At 39.7% G+C, this 27,419-nt stretch overlaps 1 protein-coding gene across 1 annotated transcript in view; it reads right to left on the bottom strand.

The window, feature by feature from the left end:
* Gpc3 (glypican 3) overlaps positions 1 to 27,419 on the bottom strand; it is a 341,092-nt gene that overhangs the window by 24,145 nt on the left and 289,528 nt on the right. Inside the window, exon 7 of the mRNA XM_006996641.4 lies at positions 20,135 to 20,294. Within this exon, the coding sequence (XP_006996703.1) occupies positions 20,135 to 20,294 (160 nt within the window). The remainder of the gene's footprint in view (positions 1 to 20,134; positions 20,295 to 27,419) is intronic.

Raw genomic sequence — 27,419 nt, 5'->3', positions numbered from 1 at the left:
CTGCCCATTTTTGTGTGTATATGTGACTGTAATTTTTCTTAAAAAGCAGTCTGTTTCAGAGCTTGATTGGCTAGACAATTTTAAGTATAGTGGAGCTTTATACACAGATATTTTCATATTCTATCATACTCTGACACCCTTCCCACCACCAATGTGCAATGCCATATCATGTGTCTCTTCCAGAGACTACCATTTGTCTGGATGATGCTGTGTCTTCTAGCAAAATAGATAAACCATTTTCTGAGCTGTAGGAGGCATGAGGAGATAGTGAAGGATTTAGAAGTGCAGATCAGGAAATACCATTGAGGTTTCTGGAGTGCATGATGAAGCAGGAATGAAGCCCTGGGTTTCATACCCAGCACTTCATAAACCAGTATGATGTCTCATACTTGTAATTCCAGAATCCAGGATGTGGAGACAGAAGGATCAGAGAGAGGATATAGCAAACCTGATTAATATGGTAGTGCTCTATAATGGGCTAGGCAATAAGGACTTGTTTTGACTTTTCATATTTCATTTTGTGTTGCATCTCTTAGGAATTTCAGGAGCTACACTGTAAAGTCTCACCAACATGATGGCCTAAACAAGAGCTAAACAATTACAACAATAAATATTCTAAAGTGGATGGGATAGGCGAGAGACCACAGGGCCTCAATCTCACACAGAAATATAAGCAACCCAGGAATGCTAAGAATAGGAGAAACAGTCTTCCCCAGGGAAGAGCACACTGATTGGTTAGCTAATACCAAATGGATGGCTCTGAAAACATATATACTAACATTATATAGACTGAGCAGGGCGGACTTGGAGTGTGTGTGTGTGTGTGTGTGTGTGTGTGTGTGTGTGTGTGTGTGCGTGCCTGCAATGAAGGCTTTCTCATTGGGCATGAACTTTAACTTATTTAAATATTTAGTGTACTAGGCATCAGCATAGTGGTACATTTCCCAGGGGAACCATACCTTGGCCCAAGGTAAGAAAGATGTATATGTAAGTATACCACACTGCCACACATCCAGTCTGTCCCATCTCTATAGGCCCTTATTATGGGGTCTACAAAACCAGAAGCAACAGAACATGCTAAATATCCCATGCAATTAACAATTATGGCTAACTTTCTGAGGATAACCAGTCTTAATGCAATTAACAGAATTTTCCAATCCATGTTCCTGCAAAGTACCACACAATCAATCACATGATTCTTGGTAGACAAGACAATGGTCCATAGCATAGCTCCTCATTTTTTTTCCATTTGTGTTCTTTGATTTTTGAGTTTATCCTTATCTCCTGAAAATGTGGCTGAGTCCTATTGGCCAATGCCTTACTTGTGAAGTCCCTTTCCCTCTATCCCTCCGCTTTCTCCTAGGAGTCTTTTTAAAAAAGAAATGCAGAAATATTATTTACTTGAAAGTCAATGTGGACTTCAAAATATTCCACATTTACAAAAAAACAAAAGGATTATAGACAGGCTCAAATCTAACAAATAAAAACTATGGTTCATTACAATACATGATTTCCTTTTTCCTTTACCAGAAGAAAACTTAAGAAGTAACCAAAGAATTTCTCACTTGTTTATACATAAACTATTTAATGATCTTTTGAGAGTACCAGAAACTTAAAGGAAACTTTCAAAGAAACATTGAGGAGGGAAAACCATATTTTTCCCTAATACTAGAGAAATAAGCTACCAAACAAGTTAAAAAAAAAAGCTTTATAATCCATTCTCTCTTTTGAATAGATTCTGTTCTTGACAAATGGTGAGCTCTCAGGCCTACACAGGAGAGCCAAATCATCAGTGCCTAATCCCAGAACTGTGATGGAGCACTAAGCTCTCAACTCACACTGGGAAATCTCATTCCCAGAGAAGGAGGATCTGAAGCAATGTGCAAAGGGATGCTCCTTTTTGTAGGTTGACAAGAAAGCCACGGGAAGCCACTTCCAACTCTCCATACAATTTCCATCACTACAAATATTTCTTTCACTACAGCATTCAACCGACAACGCTAAGTGATCTGAACACAAAGTTGGGCCACACTGTGCCTGTCTTTAAGGTGCAGTATGTATAGTGCCATCTCAGTTATCCTTACAAGAAAGCCTAGATGATAGATAGTATCTCCAATTTACTAATTTGGGGTCTGAGATCAAAGATTATTGCCCAGAGCACTACAGTTCAGAACTGCTGTGTGTTCTCTTATCTATTGCTCTGTCTTGAGTTAGTATAGAAAACCAGAGGAAGTGGTTTAAAGGAGTGGGGGCGGGTTCCCTTCCAGATTGGGTAGGAGTATTCAGCATCAAGGAAGACTTGTACGGAGGAAGAAATTGTGGCTTTGTGCTGGACAGTATGGTTAGGACTTGGATATGTGGAGACTGAGTCAAAGGAAAGACACAACTGTTCCGGACAGAGAAAGAATGTGATAGAGGCACCATGGCCTGAAGAAATGGAAAATGCTCAGACAACAGTTGGGCTGGACTATGCGAGAAGAAGCCAAAGGTTACATTGAAAAGGTAGGCTAGGATGAAACTGTAGAGGGCCATGAATAAATGAATTACAAATGAGGATATGAATAAATATGCTTTCTAGCAGTTGCTCAATACAGATGAACTGCCAACCTCAGAACTGAAATCTTAGCACCTGGTTTTCCCTGCCCCTATCTCTGTCCCCAGACAAGGACAAAGAAGATTTCAGAATGAACTATGGCATGGTAGGGGTGCAATAGAGTGGTGGATACGTGGGAGACTGATTCAGAAACCATGGGCCATGTGCTTAGAAGCTGGGGCCAAGAGCTGCCTTTTTTTCAGAGAAGAGTTCACCACTGTGAGCTTGTTTTTTCTTCTTTTCATGTGTAGGGCTGCATATGCACATGTGTTCAAATGCACAAGGAAGCCCACAATTGATGTCAGAAATCATCTTCAGTCACTTTTCCACTTGGTTCTTTGAAGCTGGTTCTCTTGGTCCAATTCAGAACTCAACAGTATACTTTCTCTGTAGCCCTCTTGCTCTGGGGGTCTCCTGTCTCTCTGTCCTCTGAGGCTGGAACCACAGGTGGGCACTTGTGCTCACATGCCATTTTATGCAGATTCGGGGGATCTGAACTCTGCTTGTCAGACTTTTATGGCAAGTGCTTTAACCACTGAGCCATGTCTTCAACCCTGAACTCACTTTATCATCATTACTGTCCATGGGAACTTGAACTGAAGTAAAGATACAGCTTCACTTAACATTGCCTTAAAGCATCACTCCATGGCTTTTTGTTTTCCTCTAACCAGAAAAGCCATCTATTTTTGTGAGCAAAACTAACATTTGGCAATTAAATGTTGCATTTTAAATCTCTCCGTGCTGAATGGATGTTGGTATCTATTTTATGGTTAAATGTGAGACACATGTGGTAATAAACACCTATCCATGTAGTGTCCCTGTAGATATAAACAGCAAGCTCTTAAGAGCAATTTCCATATTGCATAATGAGCATCAGCAGATGGAATTCATTTCTAGATTATACAAATTTTGGTTACGCTAGAAACATCAGCCTTAACACATTTGTATTGGAAAAGAACATTTGAAAACAGAGGTATTAACAAATCGGAGATGAAATGGGCACATCTGGGGATGACTCATTCTGAGTTGAACAAAAGAATTCCCTTAAAAGCATCCACTCTCTAAACTCCCAGCAGAATCAGGGGCCTTTGACTTGGGGCTTCCTCTTCTCAGCATGAGATTCACTGCCTTCACTACCTTGATTTACTAAGTAGAATTAGATACACAATCCAGGTCTGAGAGTCTAGTGTTTAGTCCCATGACCAATTGCTTAAAGTGATTCACCAGTTCTTGTTGGTCCTTGGCCATCTCTATATTGCTATAGCCAGTGTACCCAATTTTATTACTTAGAGGCAGGGTACATTGTGGTTGGATTTTAAGAGTGCTTATATAAGAACTTTAAAAAAAATCATAGGAGATATAGTTCTCCTGTGCCTGAATCCTAAACCTACCTACTGCAAAAGTCTGTGATTTTATTGTTGTATAGCTTTATAAACTTACACATATGTGTATGGCATAAGTATCATGAGAATTTTGAAGCATGAAAAGGGATCAGACTTTTCTTTTTGTCTTTAAACCAACATCTTGGTTGAGCATAATATTTTTATTTCTTTGATGTGTATTTGCATTACCTTATAAATCTACAAGTGAGAATGGTTTCTCTGACAAAAGGCAATACCAAACACCATTGAAAATAGGAAACTAGTTCCAGAACTTATTTTTGAGGCACAGCTGTTTTAAAAAAAAATGCCATGAATGATACCAACAGAGTTTAAGCATCACAGCCACTCTCACTCAGCTTCTTTGCTCAGGTGTTGTAAGAGATGTTTTACAGAGCTAATTCGAGTAGGTCACCAAGAAGCCTAGCATCACTAGCCAGATCTGACTTCTAAATGGTAATTGTGAACTGCATGTTCTTTTCTAAGAGCCATGGAAAAGAATTATGGAAAAAAGCTTGATTTTAAATATGAAGTTAATACTGAAGGAAAAAAGTCACTTTACACTTTAACATTAATCCTAAAGAAAGATGGTACATTCTTTAGAATCCTAAAGAAAGAAGATACATTCTTGTTAAATGCATGTAGAATTTTCTCTAGAACCAACTGGATAGCCATAAAATGCTACAATACATTTAAAAACATGAATATCAAATAAAGTATATTATCTAAGCCTCAGGGAACTTGGTAGCAACACACAGCTGCAATTTAGTTACTTGGGAAGCTGAGGGCAAAGGATCCCAAGTTTGAGTCTAGCCCAGATTATTAGCGAGCTTCTATTTCAAAGTTTAGAAAGGGTTGGGGTGCAGCTTAGTGGTAGTTGTGTTTGCCTAGTGTGCTCCAGGCCCTGGGTTTAGTCCTCAGTACTGCAAAACTAAACAACAGCAACAACAAACCCAAAGAACTCCACAAAGCACCATGGAACAAAATTAGAAACCAGTAACAGAAAGCTGTTTGGCAAATTCACCAACAAAATTACCCAGCACAATCCTGAGTCGAAGAGGAAACCAGAGAGAGGACAGTGGAAAACATTTTGAGATCAATGAAAATGAAGATACAATGCAGAAAAATTGCCTGGACCCAGGGAAAGCAGTGACGAGAGGGCAGTTTATAGCTATAGTCAACAACTACATTAGTCAGAAAGCTCCCACATCCATACATGAATCTTACACCTGGCTGAGAGGCATGAAAACCCCGGGAGCTCAGCCCTTTAGCACAAGCCCCGTGCTCAGGCAATAGGGCATACATGTTTGCTCCCTCCTGACTATGGCAGCTGACTTCTGCAAGTGTTTGCCACTGCAACACTAACACAGCCCAGCCAGCAAGGGGACCAGATAGATGTGAAGCCAAGAGGAAAATCCAACACGTCAACTAGCTACCAGAACAGCCAGGTTTTGACAGACTGGGGCCCTGTAACATTCAAATGACCAAGAGAAAGTGCTTTGGAAAATATGAAGTTGTTTTACAAATGGAACAAGTATAAATATTTATATACACAGACACACATAGCATAATTATTGAAATGAGGAAAGATTAATCATTGGAAAAACCAGCACAACTTCATGTGGTGTATTTTTAAATTCAATATCCTTCCTAACCTTGTGCTTTTCCTTTGTTTTTTGGGATGGAAGTGATTTCATTATAACTTTGGTAACATAGGGTGCTGGGAGGCCATCTAGACCTCAATGTCTCTTCCTTTTAGTTTTCACAATAGGGCATGTATTTTATATCTGAAGATTCATTTGGAAGTCATTTAGGTCATCATTTGGATAGGCTTGTTTTAATTCTATTTCTATTGGTGTTTGCCTTTGAAAGTAGAACAGATGTGGACAGTAGGATGGATTCATGCACATTGAAACGGCCTTTTTCCAAGAACTGTAAATCCTCTGGTTTCTAAAACATTAGAGATGAACCGATAAACCCTCGCATGGCTGTCTGCTGACCTAGTTGGCTCCATCCATATTCATTGAAATGATGCAGTGATGCTTTTCAGCTTTTCTTTCTCTAAAGTGCTCTCTTTAGTGCCCCACATTGTGCTTGGTCTTCAATAGTCTACACTTCATTGTATAGTTTCAGCTGTAAGACTGAAAGAATAATAACATCTACCCTATAGCATTTTTGAGAGAGTAAAATGAGCTGATTTACATAAAATGCTTAAAATTGTGCAGTAAGCTTCTAAAATGTGAGCTACTGGGCTGGTAAGATAGCTCAGCGTGTAAAGATGCTTGCCACCAAGCCTGATGACTTGAGTTCAAACCCTTTGACCAGCAGTTCTCATGATCTCCAAACCTCTATCTCCAAAAATACTTACATTGCTATCCATAACAGTGGCAAGCTTACAGTTATGAAGTAGCAACAAAAATAATTTTATGGTTGAGGGTCACAGCATTAGGAAGGTTGAGAACCACTGCCCTAGGCTATATATAGTAGAAGGAGAGAGAAATGACTTCTGCAAATTGTCCTCTGACCTCCACATGTGTACACACACACACACATACACACACACACACACACACACACACACACTATGAATGAATGAATATATTAAAAAATTTAAAAACCCCTGTGAACTATTATTGCTATGCCTCCCCTAGCATTACCTCCTTCACACTCTGCCTTCTGACTGACTTTTATATCTGCTTCCCTGCCCAGATAGGAACACTAATTTTCTTCCGGCCTGTTATTTCTTCCCCACTTTGCCACACCTGAATAAGTAGACCCTGTTGGTACTTCCTACATCTTCATCTTTTCCCTAAAGTGGACTTTCCAATGTGGAATCCGGGCCACATCTTAGTTCTCTCATCACTTGGACTCTCTCACCACCTTCTCATCCTCCAGGTATACTCATACTTCAGTATTTTTACCAGCAAACCACAGAAGCACCTCCAGTCTCTTGGGAATGGTCCTTTGTAATGTTATGCTGCAAAGGATTAGAAGGTCCCATTTGCCCTCAGTGGAATGAGGTGCTAGTAGGTAGATGACACATCGATTGTAAATGGATAGGCCCTGCCAAAGGATCAAGACCAAATTCACTGACAAGCTGAGGTACTACTCTCCAACCAATCTTCCAGCCTTAATTCTCACTTCCTTCTACTCCAGCTACACCAGAGAAAACCCCTAAACTCTTGCTCAGCTCCACACCTTTACTTATACTTGTCTGCCAGCTTTTTCTCCCTTTCACATGATTCCTTATGTTCTTTCAAACTCAACTCAGTTTCTGATCACTCTAGTATGGGTTTGTAGCTTTTCCTTTGTGTTTATATAACTTCCCGTGCATACTACAATTAGTGCTTGAACAGCATTACAGTCTAATTTTCCAGCTAGATGTCTATGTCCTTTCTATTGTCTCCTTTTCTTCCCTCAATCCCAAGCATAGGAATACCAGCAGGTATTGTGCCCATTTGTTTTTGTATGGTCAGGGCCACGTAACAGACCCTAATTGAACACTAATTATGTACTGGGCACTGGGAGTTACCTGACTTCAAGTTGCCAGGAGGAATCCTAACAAAGCACCCTGCCTAGGGTGAAGCTTCACAGGAGGGGGAGGTACCTCTGAAGTGAATTTAAATGACAAAGAAAGGGAAATAATTATGGGCTCAGAGATCAGCATGTGCAGAATATTAACTGCTTATTGAAACCTATCAAAGAAAAGGCACTGGACTAAGTGCTTTATGTGTATTACAGAGGACTTTACAAAGTCCCAGACAGGCCTCAAAGACGAGAATGGTAGTTTGTGAGAACTGTAAAGTAGCTGGAATATAGGGTGCAGTAGCGGTTAATGGGAGCCAGGATCAGAGAAGGTTGGAGCCAGATGAGGAAAGGCTAGGTTAAAGTATTTGGCTTCACTGCTGCTCATTCCTCCCCAGAATCTAGGGGCACCAAGGAGGACGTCTTTCTGACTTTTGTCTGGATACTGAGAAGACTGTAACCTCTCCTTGAAGGAAGGCATACCACACTTCACTCCTTAAATTAAACCTGATTCCAAACTCCTTTTTAGCAATCTTAAGCTAAATTATAGCTTCTTCGTTTACATTTAAAAGGCCCTAGAATACAATATGCATGATTCCATAGGTGCTGCCTAAATCATCATCATTGCTTACCTCCCTGGTCTATCTTTCTGGCTCCAGCTGTCATTCCAAATGAAGTGGTATGTGGGGGATAAGTAAAGCCAGAACAGAAAAAAAATGGAGAGAGAAATTCATGGATCCACATTCTAAAAATCCCTGAAAGTAGGGTCTCAGATGTCGAGTAAGAGTGATCCAGAACTTAAAAATTCACAGTCTTGAAATCCCTGTGCTTCTCTCATTATGGATTTAGTGTTTCAGTGTTGTGTGTCTCAAACAGGTTCAGAAATTGGCAGGAGCAGAGTGTGGCCATTCTTAATGTACTACTGCATGCATATGTGGAAAAGAGCCAGTGGTTTGACCACATTTGGGGAGACGGTCATTTCTTAGTTTTCAAGGAGTTGGTGGGGTATGCGAGTCTGAGATTGGTGGGGTATGTGAGTGTGAGTAATACATTGTCTTCCTGCACAAACAAAAAAGAAATGTTGAACAGGAGAGTGGGGGTGTGTTCCAAATTTAGCTTTCTTTCCAACCTCTGCCCATATGGTTGGTGGTTTAAAAAAAATGATTACCAAGCCAACAAAGAGTAATCTGATATTAGGAGTTCCAGTCTCTGTGAAACCAGAGCTAATAGCAGCACACGGGATTCATTTGTCCCTAATGCCCTCTGATAGAGAAGCTGAACTCTCCAAGCGGTCCTCGCCTCTATGCCCCAGTGAGTTGGCCTATCAGACTCCTGTCCCCATTTGGGATGGGATTGATGAGATCTCCATTGGTTAAGTGAGACTTCAGAAGGAGCCTGTCAAACTTAATAAGGAACAAAGAGCTTTGAGAAAGAAAAAGTTAATGGATCTGGTTAGTAGTCTTAGAGTTAAGGAAGTTTCCGAGACTAGGATTCCTAGAAATCACAGTGACTAAAACTGAGCTCTTTCATTTGTTAGCATAACTTTGGAAGACAGGAACTTCTCTCCGTGGTAGAAAGAGCTACTGCTTTAAGCTGAGAGCCCTGAAGGATGAAGGAAGGATGAAGGAAAGAAAACAAATCTTCCCAATGTACCTCCTCACTGCAGTGGTATGCTAGTAAATATTTAACAATGGGCTCTCAAAACAAGAAGTATGCATGTCCTTTCATTTTAAGTTTTATTGGAATAAAGGATGTGCAACAACTGATTTATAGATAAAATATATGATATACTTTATAATAAATTTCATCTATGAATTGGTTTTTACAGCATGCTTTCACTGACCTTTTCTTTGCCAGGCTTGTATCTATGACTGAACTATACTGCAACTGGTAAACAAGTACAATTCCTACAGGAAGAGCAGTTGATATATTGGTCTACATTAAGGAACCTCATGAAAGTGAAGAAACAAAAGCATTAGCTGGGACTTCACTCCATCTGTGACCAGAGTGAGATATTTACTACTAGATAACAGTTTTCAGATTCTGGAAGAATATTTCCTCAAATGGTGTGCTACTCGCGATGAGATGGCTATATAGCTACAGCACAATTACAAGTGCAAGCTATACTACTAACATTTCCCCCATCACTCCCTTAAGTCTGGATTCTAGGCAATCAACACAACAATAACTGGAGCCCCGATTTACTGTGTTTGCTGACTTCTAAGGGAGTAACTACTTCCATCAGGGCAACATCAAGCTACAGACACGCTGGCACTTGATGCAGAGGGGGAAAGTATATAGTATTTCTGCCACACAGACACAACAGACAGTTATACCATGTGACACAGTAATTAGGATGGGATGAGCTTAGAGAATCACCCTTCTTTGAATAGAATTTATTTGATTACAAATTTATGAAGTTTAATTGTTACTAATAATGGCTATGTCTAACAACTGGCTCAGAGAAATTCTGAAAATGTTAACAACTGGCTTTTATGACACAATGCCACTCAACCTAAGTAGACCACTGCCCTCCTCCCATTTAGACTGCTTTGGGGCGGGTCCCACCAAAGTAAGGAGGGCTGCCAAGCAGACATACACAGAACAGGCTACTCCTCCCTGCTCCAAGTGTGCTCTGTTACTTTCTGCTTATTGCGGATCTGTAAGAAGATAACGGAAACTGAAAGGCAGCACTTAAACTTTTATAGCGTCTCCACAGATACTTTGCTTTGTTGAATCTTGTGATTAAAAACTGTGGTTTATTTTGGAGGGCCTTTCTGCTAGCTGCTTTTTTCCCTAGTAATGTCTCTTATTATACTGTACAAAAGTATTAGTCTATGATAGCTTTGATGGAGGGAGTTCTGGATCATAGATTACTTGAGATACACTAGTCTTTTCTGTGTGACCAAAAGCAGATCCAAGGTTAGTGTAGCTAGAGATGAGTGTGAACCTGATAACCCTGATCTTGATAATTCTGTCACTTAGGCTAATCACTTGAGGCTGGAAGAGAGGCTCTATCCCTAGTCTGCCTCTCTCACACAGGCACAGGAAGGCTACAGCCTGGAGATAATTGGAGAGAACTAAGATCTATTGTCTCACAGAAGCAAGACAACCCCAGAGGCTGTGAGTGACAGAGGATGCTGAAAAGACTCGCTCTCTGGTTAAAAAAAAAAATCTCTGCTGTTCTTAAGGATCCATTTGCTTAGAAAAAGTTATAGGAGATCAGAGTTGATGACATGTGCTCAAATATAAATGACCAGAGAGATTCTGCTCTCCATTTTTCTTTCTTTCCTCTAGGCTGAAAAGCTGCCATGGTTGTTTGTTCCCACCATCATTATTTTCTTTTGCTCTACTTCCGGACAACCATGACACCCTGAGCTTTTCAAAATCTTGGAACTCTAGAGTCCTTGCCAGAGCTATTAATCCACACTCACCTATGTCCATTGGATTAACCTTCCAAATATAGTTTCTTTAATGAATAGCCACATTCCTCTATAGTCAGGGAGCTGTCTCCTAGGACAAGTCACTCATTCCACTGAGGGATTGCTCAAAAAGTAGGCAAGTTCACTCTTCTGTCAGTCAAAGTCTGAGTCCTTAGACATTCCATGCATTGCTTCTAGTTCTCTCTTAGTCCAAGTGCAAGACGTCTAAACAAGGGACAACATCCATCTTTTCATTCTTACCTTGTGTAGGCTAACACTGGTACTTACTTTCCCTGTCTTCCCACTGTCACTGTTTCAATTCTTCTGGATGCTCTTTAGCTATAGACGCTCACTCAGTGCCTGTCCTGACTCCCCTGCTTGACTGAGTCCTACTCCTTTGTGGACTAGAACAGGGATCTCCTACCCCAGTTCTTACAAGTTCAGCTGTGGCAGGCTGCTGGGGGCTTGGAAGGAATCAGTTCGTAAGACAGTGAGAGTGGAATACTTTGCTCCCCTGCTAAATATGGGGTAAAAGCAAGCCAATATGAAAATCCAACACTGCACATAGGGGTTGTAGATGAAGCTCAGTGGTAGAGTGCTTAGTTAGCAATCATGACGCCCTAGGTTCCATCATCAGTACTGTGAAAACCAAACCAGCACTGCACATGGATAATTAGAATATCTATCTACTTACTTTGTGATACTGGGGATGGAACCCAGGGCTTCCCACATGGTAGATAAGCATTTTACCACTGAGCTTTCTGCCTCAGTCCTGAAATGGGTGTTGAAATGACAGCTACTAAACAGACTGGGGAGAGGAAAGGTTGGGGACTAATAGCTGAGTCCTTAAGGGAAAACTGGGAGCAGAGGACCCAGAACAAATATAGCCTCCTCATTTGTAGCTCATTGATGGACATGATCAGCAATATAATTACCAAGTAAATAAATGTGGAGTAGAGAGAGGCTTTCCTCCAAATTCTTGTGTCTGGGATAGTCTGAGAGCAGGAGGAAATCTCATTAGCACCTTCAGGATAAAAAGTGTAGATATAGGATGAAAAAGACATGCGGGAAACCCTCCCAGGAGCTCATGGGTACTTGGGCAAATCACTTTACTCTGAAAGCCATCCTGAAGGTGCTAATGAGATTTCCCCCTGCTTTCACACACAGACTGCCTGCAGATACCAGTATTTGTAGGGCAACCTCCACTCTGTTGTTATGTACTTGGTAATTATATCACTGCTTAAGTCCACCCACAAGTTACAAATTAAGAGAGTCTATGCTAGCACTCCTGTTCTTACCTTAAAGGCTTACTTGGTATCAGCCATGTACATTAGGACTTTTTTAAAATAAAAAGATAAAAATGAGAAAGTATATTTGGAAATTATCAGAACCGTAAATTAAAAAAAGCTGGACATAGTGGCTGTCATGTATAATCCTAGCACTTGAGAGCCTGAGGCAGGGAGGATTGTCATGGGTTTGAGGTAAACCTAGGCTACTTAGTAAGTTCTAGACAAGCCTGGGCTACAGTATGGGATCCTGTCCCAAACAAAAAAACAAACAAAAAACAAAATCACAACAAACAAACCAAAGTAAAAATTTAAGTTAAGCCAAACCCATGGATCATTTTGCCAGATCACCATTTTTCCCTCGGGGAAACTTCCAATCACAGCATTGATTTAAGTAGAAATCCCCATCGCTCTTTCTGTTCTGATACCTTATCTAGCAGGAGCGATCACCCCTTTTGATGGCACACGAATTCACTCTCCCAGACCCCTAAGGATGTTAGCCCAAAGGATTGCCCCATTTCTGCTTGCCGGCATGGATAGAGGTTTTGACCTTGCTACTTTCAGGCTGGTTCTTCCTCTACTTATTTCTTAGCTGAGGACTGCCCTGGGCTGTCCCCTTCCTTTCTATCTATACTTACAAAGTTTAATTGAGGCTGTCACTGAATTGGTCAGGATTGCTTCTTTCCAGAGAAAACCAACTGCAACTCAGGTAGCCAAATTCATAATTAATGTATTCTTTTTACTGTAAATATGATTACAAAATATAGTAATAAATACTATAAAAATATGTTAAAAACATTCATATTACCTATAATATTAACCTCATTCTTAGTTCTATGTGTAAAAAGAGCAGAAGGAGAACACATAAAGAATTACCCTAGATATAAAGGCATCATACCCCATGGTTCCTATAGCACAGTATCACAAGACCTAGAGAATCAAACCTAAGAATAATCTCATCCCAGATTAAAAAAACTCCTCAAAACACCTCAAATTGTGGCAACATTCTAAGACGATTTCTACTTTTCTTCCTCTCATCTATCACCAGCTTACCTAGGTTAACTCCCTAGTCAACACTAAGACGTTGGGAAGGCTCCTTTCTTGGTATCCGTCTCAATTGGCAGATAATATCACTGCTAAAGCTTACATCTAAGTCCTTCTTTGTAAGCCCAGGAGCTATACAAAGCTCTAGGGGGAGTAGAGATTGGCTGTCTTGTCAATCTATTAGCAAGAAGCACCTGCTCTCTGTGTGAAGAGTGTTATTATAGTGAGCTTTGCTTCCTCTGGCTTCCCCGCGGCATTAACTCCCTAAAAGCAAAGACCTAGACATGAAAGCAGGCTGCTTGTAGAATGGAAAGCATCAAGGGCCCTTTCTTGACCCTCCTCAACAAGTTGTCCACCCTTGCCCTCACTGCCCCACTCCCACCAAAGAAAACAAAATGTAACTAGCTGTGATTCTTTCAAGATGTAGGTACCTACTACTGTGGATACTCTGGTTATTTGCAGAACTTGGCAGACATAGTTGTCATTGTTCAAATACTTTCTCACTTTAGACCACCCTGGGCTAAAAACAAATTAATGAGTAACTGAATGCCCCCTTTTGAGGGGGATGGAGGAGAGAACACATGCATAATGAAATTTACTGGACAGAACATTTGGACCACATTTTTTAAATTTATTTTAGTTAAAGGCTTTGGCAAATAAAAATAATTTAGATCCCAATAGTACTAAATGACAGTCATGATATTTAAAATGGGCATGGTAGTTTATAATTTTATAAATCTGTTCTATCCACCACTCATGTGCTGCAACATCCACTGGGCTGGGCAGGCCTTTTATCAGCACTTTCAGAGATGCAGACACTAAAGCTTAGTGGAGCTCAGGGATCTAAAAGTCACAGCATTACAAAGAGGCAGAGACAGAACTGGGATCTAGTTTCCTTGACTTTGTGGACTCCACGATTTTTTTCTACTATCTCAAGTTTCAGTGCTCTACGTATTGAGAACATGCCAGTTGCTCATTAGACAGGATCCACTTCCTAGTAGATAGACTAGGTCCTTTAGCATTCAAGGAGCTGATATCCTAATAAATGTTTGGAGAGAGTCAGTACAAGACCTTGCCTGAGAGTTCCAAACATGGATTACTTAGCGAGAAGCAACCTACAACATACGTGCCAAAGAGTACAGGGGAAGTAAAACTGGGCTGCTCAGACTGCAGACTCCATCTTGGGAAGCTGTCACAGTTTTGACTGTATTTGTTGCTAACTGGTTAGTATAGATAGATAGATTACTGCTTCTAATGTATTTCAAGCTCTGCATTGGACTCGACACGTCTCCCATTAAAACAACCCAGGATGTTCATTCCTCCATAAGCTGCTCTCGATCTGAAGATGTCACCTGGGATAAAAGGCCTATCATAAAGTTCCTCCGCTGCTTTTATCCCTTTCACTAAACCAACCCATCAATGCATTTCTTAATACACAGTGCTTACCAGCTCACATTTATTAGGATTTGACTTGACAGTTTAGAAGAATACACCATTGAAATATCCATCCCCTTTGTTATACCACAAGCTTGCCGGGAGTACACATATAAGGTTGTACTTGATCATTTCAAAAATGTGGGGGCAAAGAGGTCAAATGTGGTGGCACAAGCATATAACCTACTATAATCTACTTAGGAAGCAGATACAGAAAAAAAATCAGCAAATTCAAGGTGATTCTAGGCTACATAGTGTGTTGGGATACCAACCTGAGGTACGTGATACCCTATTCCAAGAAAAAAAAAAACAGAAATAAAAAATAAAAGTACATGGCTTTAAAATAGTTCTTAATCAGTATTTATTTGAAGTTGTTATTTTACCTGTCAAGTATAAACTAACTGAAGAGAAAGAAGATCTGGTACAGAACTATTGAATCTGTGGTTGAGAAATCCTATAACCACTTCCACAAGACTGCTAGGAGGAGATGAGTGAACAGGAAAAGTCCAGTGCCTACCCCCCCAGAGAAGAATGGTAAAGGGACCTGGCACTGGCTATGGTTTCATCTTCAGACTTGTCTAGTTAATGAACAAAGGACAGGTTTTCATTCTCAGTCCCCACACGCATGTCTGAGGGACTAGAAGTATCTTCAGAGCAAGCATTTTTAGAAGAAATATTTGTGGACACAAAATACTCCATTGGTTTTAATACTGGTTTAGGCTTTGGACTCAAGTTGACTAGGAAGAGGTCAGGATATATAGCTGCAGGCTAGCTACTTGTTTTAAAAGGCCTGTCACATGTTTTGAATAAACCAAAAAGGACAGGTCTTTATTTTATTTTATTTTTTTTTTTTTTGGTTTTTCGAGACAGGGTTTCTCTGTGTAGCTTTGCGCCTTTCCTGGAACTCACTTGGTAGCCCAGACTGGCCTCGAACTCACAGAGATCCGCCTGGCTCTGCCTCCCGAGTGCTGGGATTAAAGGCGTGCGCCACCACCGCCCGGCCGAGGTCTTTATTTTGAGACAAGATCTCATGTGGCCCAGGCTGGTCTCAAACTCCCTATGTAGCCATATATTAGAAGATAACCTTGAATTTCTGATCCTGTCTCCATCTCCAAAGTGATAGGATGCCATGCATTTATCACAACAGTAGTTTTTTGTTTGTTTTTTTGTTTTTGTTTTGTTTTTTGAGACAGGGTTTCTCTATGTTGTTTTGATGCCTGTCCTGGATCTCGCTCTGTAGACCAGGCTGGCCTTGAACTGGTTCTGCCTCCCAAGAGCTGGGATTAAATGTGTGCACCGCCACTACCGCCCAGCGACAGTGAGTTTCTAAGATAGTGCTAGTTTACATTTATAGGCTCCTTGAGATCCTATCAGCATCATCAGAAACAAGAGAATACTGCCCTTCATAGCAGGCATCTGGTTTTGAGTGTTGGGGTACTGGGGACTGAGCTCTATGTTTTATATGGATCTTTTGTTTTAAATGTCCACAATTCTCTAAAAGAAGAAAGAGTGTTGCCCCCATTCTGCACACGTGGAAAAAGGAGGTGATGAAGTACATGACTGCTGTGATGTGAATACTCATGTGCCTTCCAAAATTCACTTGGAAACTTAATTCCCAGCACAACACTACTGTGGTGGAGACAGTGGGGTGTTAGGGGGTGATAAGGATGTGTGAGCTCTGCTCCCATGTAGCAGATTAGTCCCTTACAAAAGGACTAGAGAGTACCAGACATGCTCACTTTGTCCTTCCATCTCCTCTGCCAGGTGAGGAAAGAGCATTTGCATCTTCTACCATCTAAGAGTACAACAAGGATTTTGACAGATGCCAGATGCTGCTGCTTTGATGTTGGACTTCCTAGCTGCCAGAACTGTGAGAAATTAATTGCTGTTCTTTATAAATAACCCAGTCTAAAGTATTTGTTAATAGCAGCACAAGTGGACTAAGACACTCATGATGAGGAAAATGCACTACTCTTGGTAAGCCATTGTATAACAGCCATCTTACCAAAGTATTAAAGTCAACAACTAGAAAGGAATAGAAACCCTGAAGAATTCTATTTTCAACCTAGAAATCAGAATTGCAGTTCACTGGGCTTGGTGGTACATGTCTATAATCCCAGTTGAGACAGGAGGATTTGGGGCAGTTCAAGGCCACTCTGGGCTATATTGTAAAACTTTGTCTCAAAACATCCAAAAACCAAACAAGCCCTCAAAACATCAATAACAAGCCCATTCCTGAACAAAACAAAATCTGCAAAACACAAACAAAGGAAAAAGATGGAAGAAAAGAAGGAAGGGATGGAAGGACCATTAAAAAGAGAAGCACCTGGCAGACTTTAGGACGAGTTTTAAAAGTGACTATACCCCAGAAAGCGTGGACACATGAAATCTTCTTGGTAATACCCTGCTGTACAAGTGTGCCGAGGGCAAATGCAGGCAGTGCTTTGTAAGAAGGCTGAGTGGAAAAGTCAGAGTGGTTAGAATAGGGCAAATCAGGTCCATTCTAAGTGGAAGCATATCTCAGAAGAGAACAGAGAACCTGCAAGGTTAGGGGGAAATGCATAAAAAGGTATCCCCCAAAGACTCTTTTAAATGTTTGGCCAGGAACCACAGCCAAAGAAATGAGCACACAGGCTGTTGGCAGTAGACAAGTCTGTAAGAATTGTCCAGGCATTGTCTTTATGTTACAGATGGAGAAATTGACTCCTAAATAGTGGAAGGGACTTTGATTAGGACACAAGAGAGTTAGAAACAAAGCCCAAGAATAGAACCTGGTAGACTGTATTACACGCAGTGTATCAAAAGAAGGGAAGAAGTGAGCCAGGAAAGACAGCCAATAGCATCACTCACTGGTTATGATGTAAAAGGTCTGTTCAGGGACAAAAGAAAGACACAAGAGAATTGAACAGACTCTAAGCCATGCTCTTTATTCCCAAGTTGTCTTCTGGGGGAGGCAATTTGCAGTACTAAATGAAATGGTAAATGCACATCATGTTCCAAGTCAAGTTGACTAAATAAATGGATGATGATGAATCACCAGGACCACATGGCATCTACCCAGATTTTGGATGAAATTATATAACAGCTAACCAATGTGTATAGCCTGTCGTTCCAAATAGCTATTGTGCCATGAGTGTGACAGATTGGCAATGAGTTTCTTCTCTCCAAGAAGCTTTTTAAAGGAGACTCAATGAACCACAGGCTGGTAGAATCACTGATCATGTTAGGCACATGTAATACTTCAGAGGCAAGGCATAATTTCCCCTGTAAATTAAATGAACTACCTTCTGCATAGTGTTTTACACTTTACAAAGCCCTTAAGGTTAATCATGCCTAACAAACTGACTAGAATTCTTTGAAAGGGAAACCAAGGATGCAATAGAAGTACATTTTGACAAAGCCTTTGACAAGGTCCCATGCCAAACACTGCTTACAAAAGTTAGGTCACCTTGGAACTATAGAACTTTAAAAAATAGATAGGGACAAGTCTTAACAGTCAAGAAATCAAGAGTTAGAATAAGCAGAGAGACTTTTCTGGAGAAGCATGAATGGTGTTGTGTCCTGAGGGCCAGTGTTGGGATGAGAGAACATTTTGGTGAATCATCTAGGCAACCTTTATAATTCAGATGGCTACAAAAGTTGCCAGAAACAGGTTGGGGGCATTCCTAACCAAAAATGCTTAGGACCCAAAGTGCTTCGGGTTTTGAAGTTTTTTCTGATTATAGGATATTTGTGTGGTCTTTACTGGTTAAACATCTCTTATCTAAATATCTGACATTGTTTGAGTATTGTGTTGGCACTCAAAGGGTTTGAATTTCATGGTATTTTGGATTTTAGGATCTTAGATGAAGCATGTTCAATCTGTAGAATAATACAAAACTGACTTTCATATTTTCATGGCTACATTGAGGAGCAAATAAAACATTTGTGTAGACTTGTTCAAGAGTAGCCTCTGAAACTAGACTGCCTGGGTCTCAGTCCTAATTCTGCCCCATGGAACTAGGAATCGCTGTAGAGTAGGTCTTGAAAGCATTGGCAAAACTTACTTTAATAATTCAGAGAATTCTTTTTTTTTAAAAAAAAAAAACATAACCATTGGTTGTAAAAGATTTTAGGAGGGAAACAAAAATTATGGAGCACATAGTATACATTAGTACATGCCAAATATGATGGTAAATGCTTTGTCATAGAGTATGCCTTGAAAGCATTATCAGAACTCATTTCAATAATTCAGAGAATTCCTTTTTTATAAAATAACCATTTGTTTTAAAAGATTTGAGGAGGGAAACTAACAATCATGAAGCACCTAGTGCTAGTACATGCCAAATATGGTGGTACATGGTTTGTCAACTTTTCCCTTGACATATTCCTGCAATAGACCCACGAAGTTAGGTTATGATCCCCATTTGATGAAGAATTGGAGAATTAGAAAGGAGGTAATAAAACTAGAGTAAATTTGTTTTAAGTCATATTGATATGTAGGAAGAAGAAGCCAAATATATGCTTGCTCTGTACCGAAACTGGCTTTCTTAACCCTGAATCGTATGTGAAATGTATTGCGAGGGACAAGTATGATTTAAGAATAAATAAAAGAGGCTTATCGTTCTAGACATAAACATGGACAATGGTCTAAAGATAGAAACCAGTAGAGCTATGGGAGAAACAGGAAATGAAGCATCTTGGACAACAGAGTTTCAGGTAGAAGCAATGCATGGAGGAGGCAAGACATGGTAGTAAAAGTCCGTCTCTCCCATTAAAGACATTCCTTCTCTGAGCCCAGCTTTAGTAGGAAGAACTTGATAATGGAAGAATGCCTGCTGATATGAAAGGACTCAGGAACTCTGAGGCACACCAAATGCTTTTGCATTTCCTCATTGACTCCAGCATTCCTGGTATTGCCTTTTCTACTGCTGTTGTTTTTACATAGCTGTACAGTGAGGCCCTGTAGCCTATCTGCATCAGACTGCCGGGAGAAAAGAAAATGACAGACATGCTATTTGAAGACAGAAAGGTCAACATGTAACTCTTCCTTTAAAGTTATTCCATTGTTGATCTGCTTCCTTGTTTGTGATGTTGGGGATTAAACCTAGTACCTCATACACGAGATACAAGTACTCTACCCAACTACAGCCCCAGGCCTCACTGTAGGTTTGCACAAGACTCCCAAGGTAGAATCTCTGTATAACAAGAAGAACCAAGGACAACTCCAATGGGAAAACAGAGCCGACGGCTCAGCTCAATTTACTTTTAGACAACGAAAACAGGAAGACACTTTTCTGATCTACCCAGGGCCAGAGATGGGAAACAACCACTACCTGAGAACTTCTCTTTTTGAGAGCAGCATTTTTCCTAAAAGAGTTTGTAGCATTGTGTGCTGCAGGAATCTTCATGGAGGTCTAGAAAGCAATTGATTTTTGAACTCTGGGAGCATCACCATTTTCAGCCAGTTACCTGCAAGGAAGCGGAGTTGATTCTTCACTTTCATCATCCCGTCGCCAGAGCTTCCAATGCACTCATCTTCATCATCACCGCAGTCTCCACTTTCAAGTCCTTCCTCATCCAGGGTTTTATCCAGAACTTTACCCTTGGGCACAGACATGGTTCTCAGGAGCTGAAAGAAAAATAACAGGACTATAGAAGCGCTCCTTATTTTTTTCTCATAGGTCTAGAAGAATGTGTTACTAGTAAGAGGTATTACAAAGTACACAGCTTTTAACAACTGTTTTCTACTGGACATAGTAGCATACACTACTAGTTCCAGCTAAGAGGGAGGTTGAAGCCAGAAAATTGCTTGAGTCCAGAGTTCAACACTAGTTTGTGTAACATAGCAAGCCTGCATTTAAAAAAAATCATTTTTCAAATTTAACTATGTGTAAATTGCTTATACATTCTAGAGCTTCATACTTATAGACAATTCCACAGCATTTGACATGATTCTCCACCCTTCTACTCCACTTAAACCACATTGAAGCCAGGGAATACATTGTATTTTACATTTCTATAATATTATATCTAAGTTTCTGAGAGTCTCTGTGGTAGGAGAATACATATAGAGAATTTAAGACTTGACAGGTGAAGCATATGTATCGTCTAAGAGGACACCAAGATTAGAAAAAAAAATTCCTACAAAAGTGTCCTAGAATAGCATTTACTTCCATTATATGAGAACAATAACTGCTCCTAATGGAGTGAAGACAGGATGGTCTCGTAAGTGAATAGCACTCAGTTTTAATGATTACTTACAATTGCCACTTCCCATATTTTGATCAGTGGAAAAGACAAAACAAAGCTTATGAACAGTTCTCTCCTGCAGCTTCAGTAAGATGCTTTCAAATCAGTTTGCTTTATCATAGCTAATATGCTTAGCAAGAGACACATGTTGGTTGTGATCACTGGTGCAGAGCTTTTAGTATGTAGCCTAGTTTTATGGGACTCCTAGCATTCCAAAGTCTCTCCACTGACAGATCAAAGCTTGCTGTATGAATCATCTTTTAGGGTCCATTTGATTTTCCTTGTCATCTCTCTCCAAGGCTTGATGTTACTATCCTCAATTCCTGCTCCAATCGCTGTCTCATCACCCATTTTTGGTCCTCTCAGTCCCACACCGTGTTTTTCAATGAGAGCTGGTGATGGTTGAACTTGATTGTCGACCTGACCAGATTTGGAATGAGCATGGAAGAAAGCCTCTGGGCATGTATGTGAAGGATTTTCTAGATTAGGTTAGCAGAGATGGGAAGATCCACCTTAACTGTGGATGTCCATGCCATAGTTGGAGTCCCAGACTGTATGAAAAGGAGAGAGCAAGCTGAGAACTCCCATTGTACTTGAGGACTGTGGACACTGTGTGAGCAGCTGCCCCATGCTCTTGACAACTCTTAGTTTTCTCTTGAAAGCTAGAATTTATCATTAGCAACAAATAGCAATTTTCCTCATGTTGACAGCCTTTCTTTGTTCCTTTTCAAGACAATAATGGATAAATATTGAGTTCTTGAAATGGATATTGACGTATAGTTGAGGCATATATATGTTGTGTATTTCCTACTTCATAACCCAAAATATTAAGACATTCAAAACACAAATGATGAAAAGGGACTAAGTTTGGTTCACAACACAAATAATCACACAAGAATCTTTCCTTGAGGTATATATTGATATATAGTTGAGGCATAAATACGCTGTGTACTTCTCACTTCATAGCCCAAAATATTAAGAAATTTTACTTAAGGGTAGAGGTTTAATAAAATCAGTAATTTTCACAGCTTTAGTAACAGTATTATTCTTAGGTGACTGCCACTTATTTTCCTGCAAACATATGTAGTGACAATTATGATGACTACTATTGCATTTTAGTATTACTGCCTTGATTTATATAGTAGTGCTAACATTTGCCCTAGTCAGAGATTTGGCAAATACCAACATAGTAAAAACAACAAATAAATTTTTAGTATTGTTGTGAAAGTAGTTTCGATCTTGTGGCTCTCTGGAGTTCATGTACTTCCAGAGTCCATAAACCATTCTTTGAGAACTGTGAGTCCATGCTATAACAAATATCACTATAGTTAAACTAAAACCTCCAATTCATCCTTAACCATATTCCTTTGGGAAAAATGCTTTTGGCATAAGCATTTCATGTTAATTTCCAAGAATGCATCCTTTGTGTATAGAATGGACTGCTTGAATTAGAATTTTTTTACATGACGAGATTTTTGTGGTTAGGTATACATTAGTGAACTTGCTATTTTTTAAGCACATCTCACATTTGAGCTTTTTTATTAATACCTTCAGTAAACATTAACTGAGAACATACTATGAGCTGTTGTTCATTTCTGTCTATTGAAAGGTTTCCAGATTTTCAAGCCAAGTTCAAGTGCCATATCCTTTATAGAGTCTTCTTGGCAAATGATCATTACAATTCTCTCCCTCCATCTCCCACGAGTGTTTCTTTTATATCTACCCCCTAAATGGCACTTTCTATATGTGATCTGTTATTACTTATGAGTATTTATGATTTTTCCCCACTACTAGCCTGTGAGCTGCTAGGGATTTCATCTTATGTGTTTTTGAACCCCATAGCATTTAGCGAAGTATCTGGTATATAGTAGACACTCAATAAATGTGTTATTGAATTGAAGCAAAATGAAATGACATGGTAGATCTTTAAAGTTACTTCCATAACTGGATAGAGAAGAAAAAAAACCCTCAAAACCAGGATTAATTGTAGAAGAACTTAGAAATGGATATCAAAACCCCCCTTTAAAAATGATTTATTTTTATTACATATATGCATGTGCATATGTGTGTCATGTGCATGCTTGGTGCCTGAAGAGGCCAGTAGATGGTTTCTGATACCCTAGAATTGGAGTTACGAAGGTTGTGAGCCATTTTGTGGTCATTGAGAACTGAATCTGGGTCCTCTGGAAGAGTAGACCAGCTGAAACCCTTTTGGATGACCCTGGCTAAGACCAGTAGCATATTTCGAGAGGCTATTTTCTAACCCTTTGTACAATGTCCCCAATATTGTTGGGGAGCTCTGTTTAAATAAGGTGAAATAAAAAAAGGCTTTAAAATTTTGCCAAGGAGGATACTACTTTGGGTGTTCAGCTATGTTCATTTTGGAGTCAACTCCAACATGGAAGGGAGATTATGACATATTTTCTAATGATTTCACACAGATAGCTGCTGAAGAGTCTAGCCCTCACAAAGTAACAAAACAAATTCAAACCAAGAAAACTATTGTTGATACAAAATTCTTAAAGAAGAGATGGAAGAAGAGTGTTGGAAGAAGGACAATGGGTCTGAGGACAATTGCCAATAAATGACTATGGATTTAGCTCAGAAATCCAATCAGCTAATTCCATTTCACAATATTGACCTTTTTGTTCTCTTGCTATTTACAATGTCTTTCAGACTTAACATTCACTTTTTAAAAAGATTGGGAGAGACCAGGACATAAGCACAGGTAACACAAAGGGCTTAGTATTGTTGATGAACTGTTTGTCATTTGCAAAGGACAGTATCCTGTCAGCTTTTGAAAATAAGCCCTTGGCTCAGAACAGTGATTAGAAATGTCAAATATTATTAAAATATAAATCTGAATGTTGCATCCACTGTCCACACAGCCAGGCTCTAAATGTGAAGCATCTGCCACACATTGCTTCACATATAGCAAAATGAGCAAGGCAATTTACAACCCAGCATTCTCTCTAGCTGCTACCCTCTGTTATAGTTGGCTAAGAATAATAAGTATATATGTATGCATTGTTTATAAGATAAAGTCTTGCTATATATCCCAGGTTTGGCCTCAAACTTTGGATTCTCTTATCTTAATTTTCAGAGTACTGAGACAATAAGCATATGCCACCATATCTAGGTCTTGATTTTATTTTAGAATCTATTTTTTAAACGTGTAAGTATCATGTAATGGTTTTTGTCTCTTTTTTTTCTTTGTGTTCTAAGGCAGAATCTTACTATACAGTCCAGGTTGGCCTTGATCTCATAATCTTCTTGCTTCAGTCTTGCAAGTGTTGGGACAACTGCCATTTTCCACACTACTGGCAGAGTTTGAGTCGGAAATGTCCCACACATGCTCATATAGTAAAGATTTAACTCCCAAGAGATGGCCTTATTGGGAGGGGATAGAACCTTAAGGAAGTGGGTGGAGGCTAATTGAAAGAGTTAGGTCACTGGGCTTGTGCCTTTGAAGAGGACATTGGGTTCTTAGCTTGTCCATAACATCCTTCCTGGCTTCCAAGAAGTGGGTGAGGCAGTTCTTCTATAACGTACTCACTGCCATGGTGTTCTGCTTCTCCACAGACCCAAAAGCAATAGAGCCAATTGACCATGGGCTGGAACCTGTGAAACCATGAGTGAAAAGAAACCCTTCATCCTTAAGTTGATTATCTCGGGTATTTTGTCTTAGTAACAGAAAACTGATGAGTACAACATATGTATGGAAAAGTAAAGGGAAAGAGAAACAAGGGGGGAAGCTCTTTGTGTGTAAAACTCTAATATATAATGTTTATGGGTTTTTTAAAAAAGGCTTTAAATTGATGACTTTTATATAGTAAATCTTGAATTCTCTAATCACACATACTTGGGTTGTAATCCTGGTTTTTCTAGTAATTAAAATTTTATTTTCACACAAGCTGCCTAATATTCCTAAAACAAAATGTGAGAAGTAATGTTTGCCTCACAGAAGTTTTATAATAAGTAAATGAAATAACTATAGTATTTTAACCTTGGAAAAACATCTACCAATTCAGGAATATATCAAAATTTCCTTAACCATTGTCTCAGCATTGACTGTTTGCATTATGGCTACTTCTGATTTTTCAACAAAGCCATTCTCATCAGGTTGCTTCAAAAGTTGGATCATTTCTCTAGCAGGATTACTAGGTGTACACAGAGTGTGTACACAGAGTCCTTCAATACCATGGCCGTGAGTGTCAAATTTCTATAAAAGTCATCAATTTCTATAAAACATGCTAGCTGGAAGTGAGGCTCACTGGGCTGGGGCTGGAGCTCAGTGGTAAGAGTGTATGCTTGGCAGGCCTGAGGTCCTGAGTTGGATTCCTAATATCTCAAAGAGAAACAGACAAATAAGGACAAAACCAAAAGTAACACCAGGCTCACTAGCTCCGAAGCTCTGATCCCAGTGGAATGTACACATCTGCCAGACTCTTAATGTGGGTGAAGCATAGACAAGAGATTCTTGTTGTTTGTTGAGATGAAGTTTTATTATGTTCCCAGGCTGCTCTAACACTTAGGGTTCAAAGATATTCTCCTGCCTCAGCTTCCTACGTAACTGGGATTCCAGGTTTATGTCCCGCTTTAAGAAAGGTTTCTGCACTGCTACTCTGCTTCGTAGAGACTCTCTGGAAGTGCTTTGAAGATAAATTGTGTTAGCATGCTGGTATGTGATTATGTCTGTTAGAATCTTTGTATTCCTCTTCAAATCAATTTATGAAAAGAGGAAAACACAATAGCATTTTTCTTTTCCCTGAGGTATGGCCATCATGACCTTCTGCCCTCATAGTTAATAAAAATCCCCTTCTAAGGAGAATGGAAACCCTCTTCGACAAAGGTGATTGACTTCATTTCATTATGAAGGGAAACTTGAAAAGTTAGCCTAGACCCAGGTACTGAGGTTTATGCAATAGAGGGAAACAAAACCCTGACATAATTACCTAAGAAAATTAGAAACGCAGTGCAGGAGAGAATAGGCTGTCTAGAACATAGCAATCTCACAGTCTTAAATACATAACCAAGCTCACAAAAGGGCACTGCATCATGGGACAACCGAACGTGGTCAATGTTCTTTTCATGCTTGGTTGACAAGAGAACAAAGATCAGAATAATATACTTCTTGTTCCTATTGGGATCAAATATGCTGAAATGAGGCCCTTGGGAGCAACAAGTCTTCATCTGTCTATATGGTACAGACAATGTGCCTCTTGTTACTGTCTTGATTGTAAGGGCAAGGGTCTTATCAGCCTCACACTGTGCTGGGACTGAGCACATGTTCTCTCACATGGTCTTTGAATGCTGTGTGATGCGGAAGACTGCCATTCCCATTTTCTGCATCAAGGGAACACTCTGAACCTCAGAAAGTAGACAAGACTAAGTCACTGGATAGTTGATAAAGTTCTTAGTAAAAATAAAAATCCTTAAGTCCTCAAATCCAGACCTCTTCAAGAAAAATACTATTATATAAAGACATGTATAACTTAAGACTTTCAGTTTCCCTTTGTCAACTCGATTGCCTTAATTTCAGGTAACTTCCTATCCTATGGCATTTTTTTCAGAGGCTAGGTGTTAACTATAACTTGATGGGAAAGACTTTTACTATTGGGTGGGAAAATGAAGAAAGGGTAATAAAATCAGGTATGATGGTGCACGCCTTTAATTCTAGCAACTTAGGGCAGAGGTAGTTAGATCTCTATGAGTTCAAGGCTTGCCTGGTCTACATAGGAAGTTCCAGGGTACCCAAAGCTTCATAGTGAGACCTTTGCTTCAAAAACAAAAGAACAAAAAAGAAGGGGCAATTAGGTTGTATTCTTAATGACACTACATGTTTCAGCTTGCTTCCTATCCACTGTGTCTTAAATAACCTAACCATCCCATCATGAATGGGTTTGTTTTGAAAAGCTTTGGACAGCTGGATGGAATGAAAAATGCCATTCCTGCTGCTACACAGCTAAGAGTTTTCTTGGTTTTAAGCTTTTTAGCATTCACAAAATAATAAAGGGTAAGTAACCAAATAGATACATAGTTTGGGGATTTAGCTGGTGTCTCTTTGAGTTACTCACAGTCCCTCTTCTAGGCATTTTTTTTTATTGTGGGGAATCCAGGTTACATTTTAAAGCTATAAAGCTGGGCTTTCAAAACTGATTTGGAACTGTTTGGGTGCTTTGCTTTATACAACCTGCAAGGAATGTTTTGGGGGTCTGGCTTTCCATGTCCACAGTAATGTAAACACATGCTTTACTGTTTGTATTTGAGTAACATAAGCTAATGGGAAACAAATGTGGTGACTCCAATGAATCTTGGACTTTTTGGAATGCCAGTATGATTTACACATTGTGCACATCCACAAGGCCTAGCATGTGACCCCTGCTTTGCATGCACACTTTCTTTGAACAAATGCACCAAACCACAGCCACAAGTAATTGGAAACAATTGCAATTCCACACTTTTGAGATGAAGCCAGAACCCCAAATGCACAAGGTTAGAATTA

This window comes from Peromyscus maniculatus, chromosome X, assembly GCF_049852395.1.
Source record: "Peromyscus maniculatus bairdii isolate BWxNUB_F1_BW_parent chromosome X, HU_Pman_BW_mat_3.1, whole genome shotgun sequence".
Classification (NCBI taxonomy): domain Eukaryota; kingdom Metazoa; phylum Chordata; class Mammalia; order Rodentia; family Cricetidae; genus Peromyscus; species Peromyscus maniculatus.
Note: the sequence above shows the minus strand (reverse complement) of the source record. Positions and strands in the feature narration are given on the sequence as shown.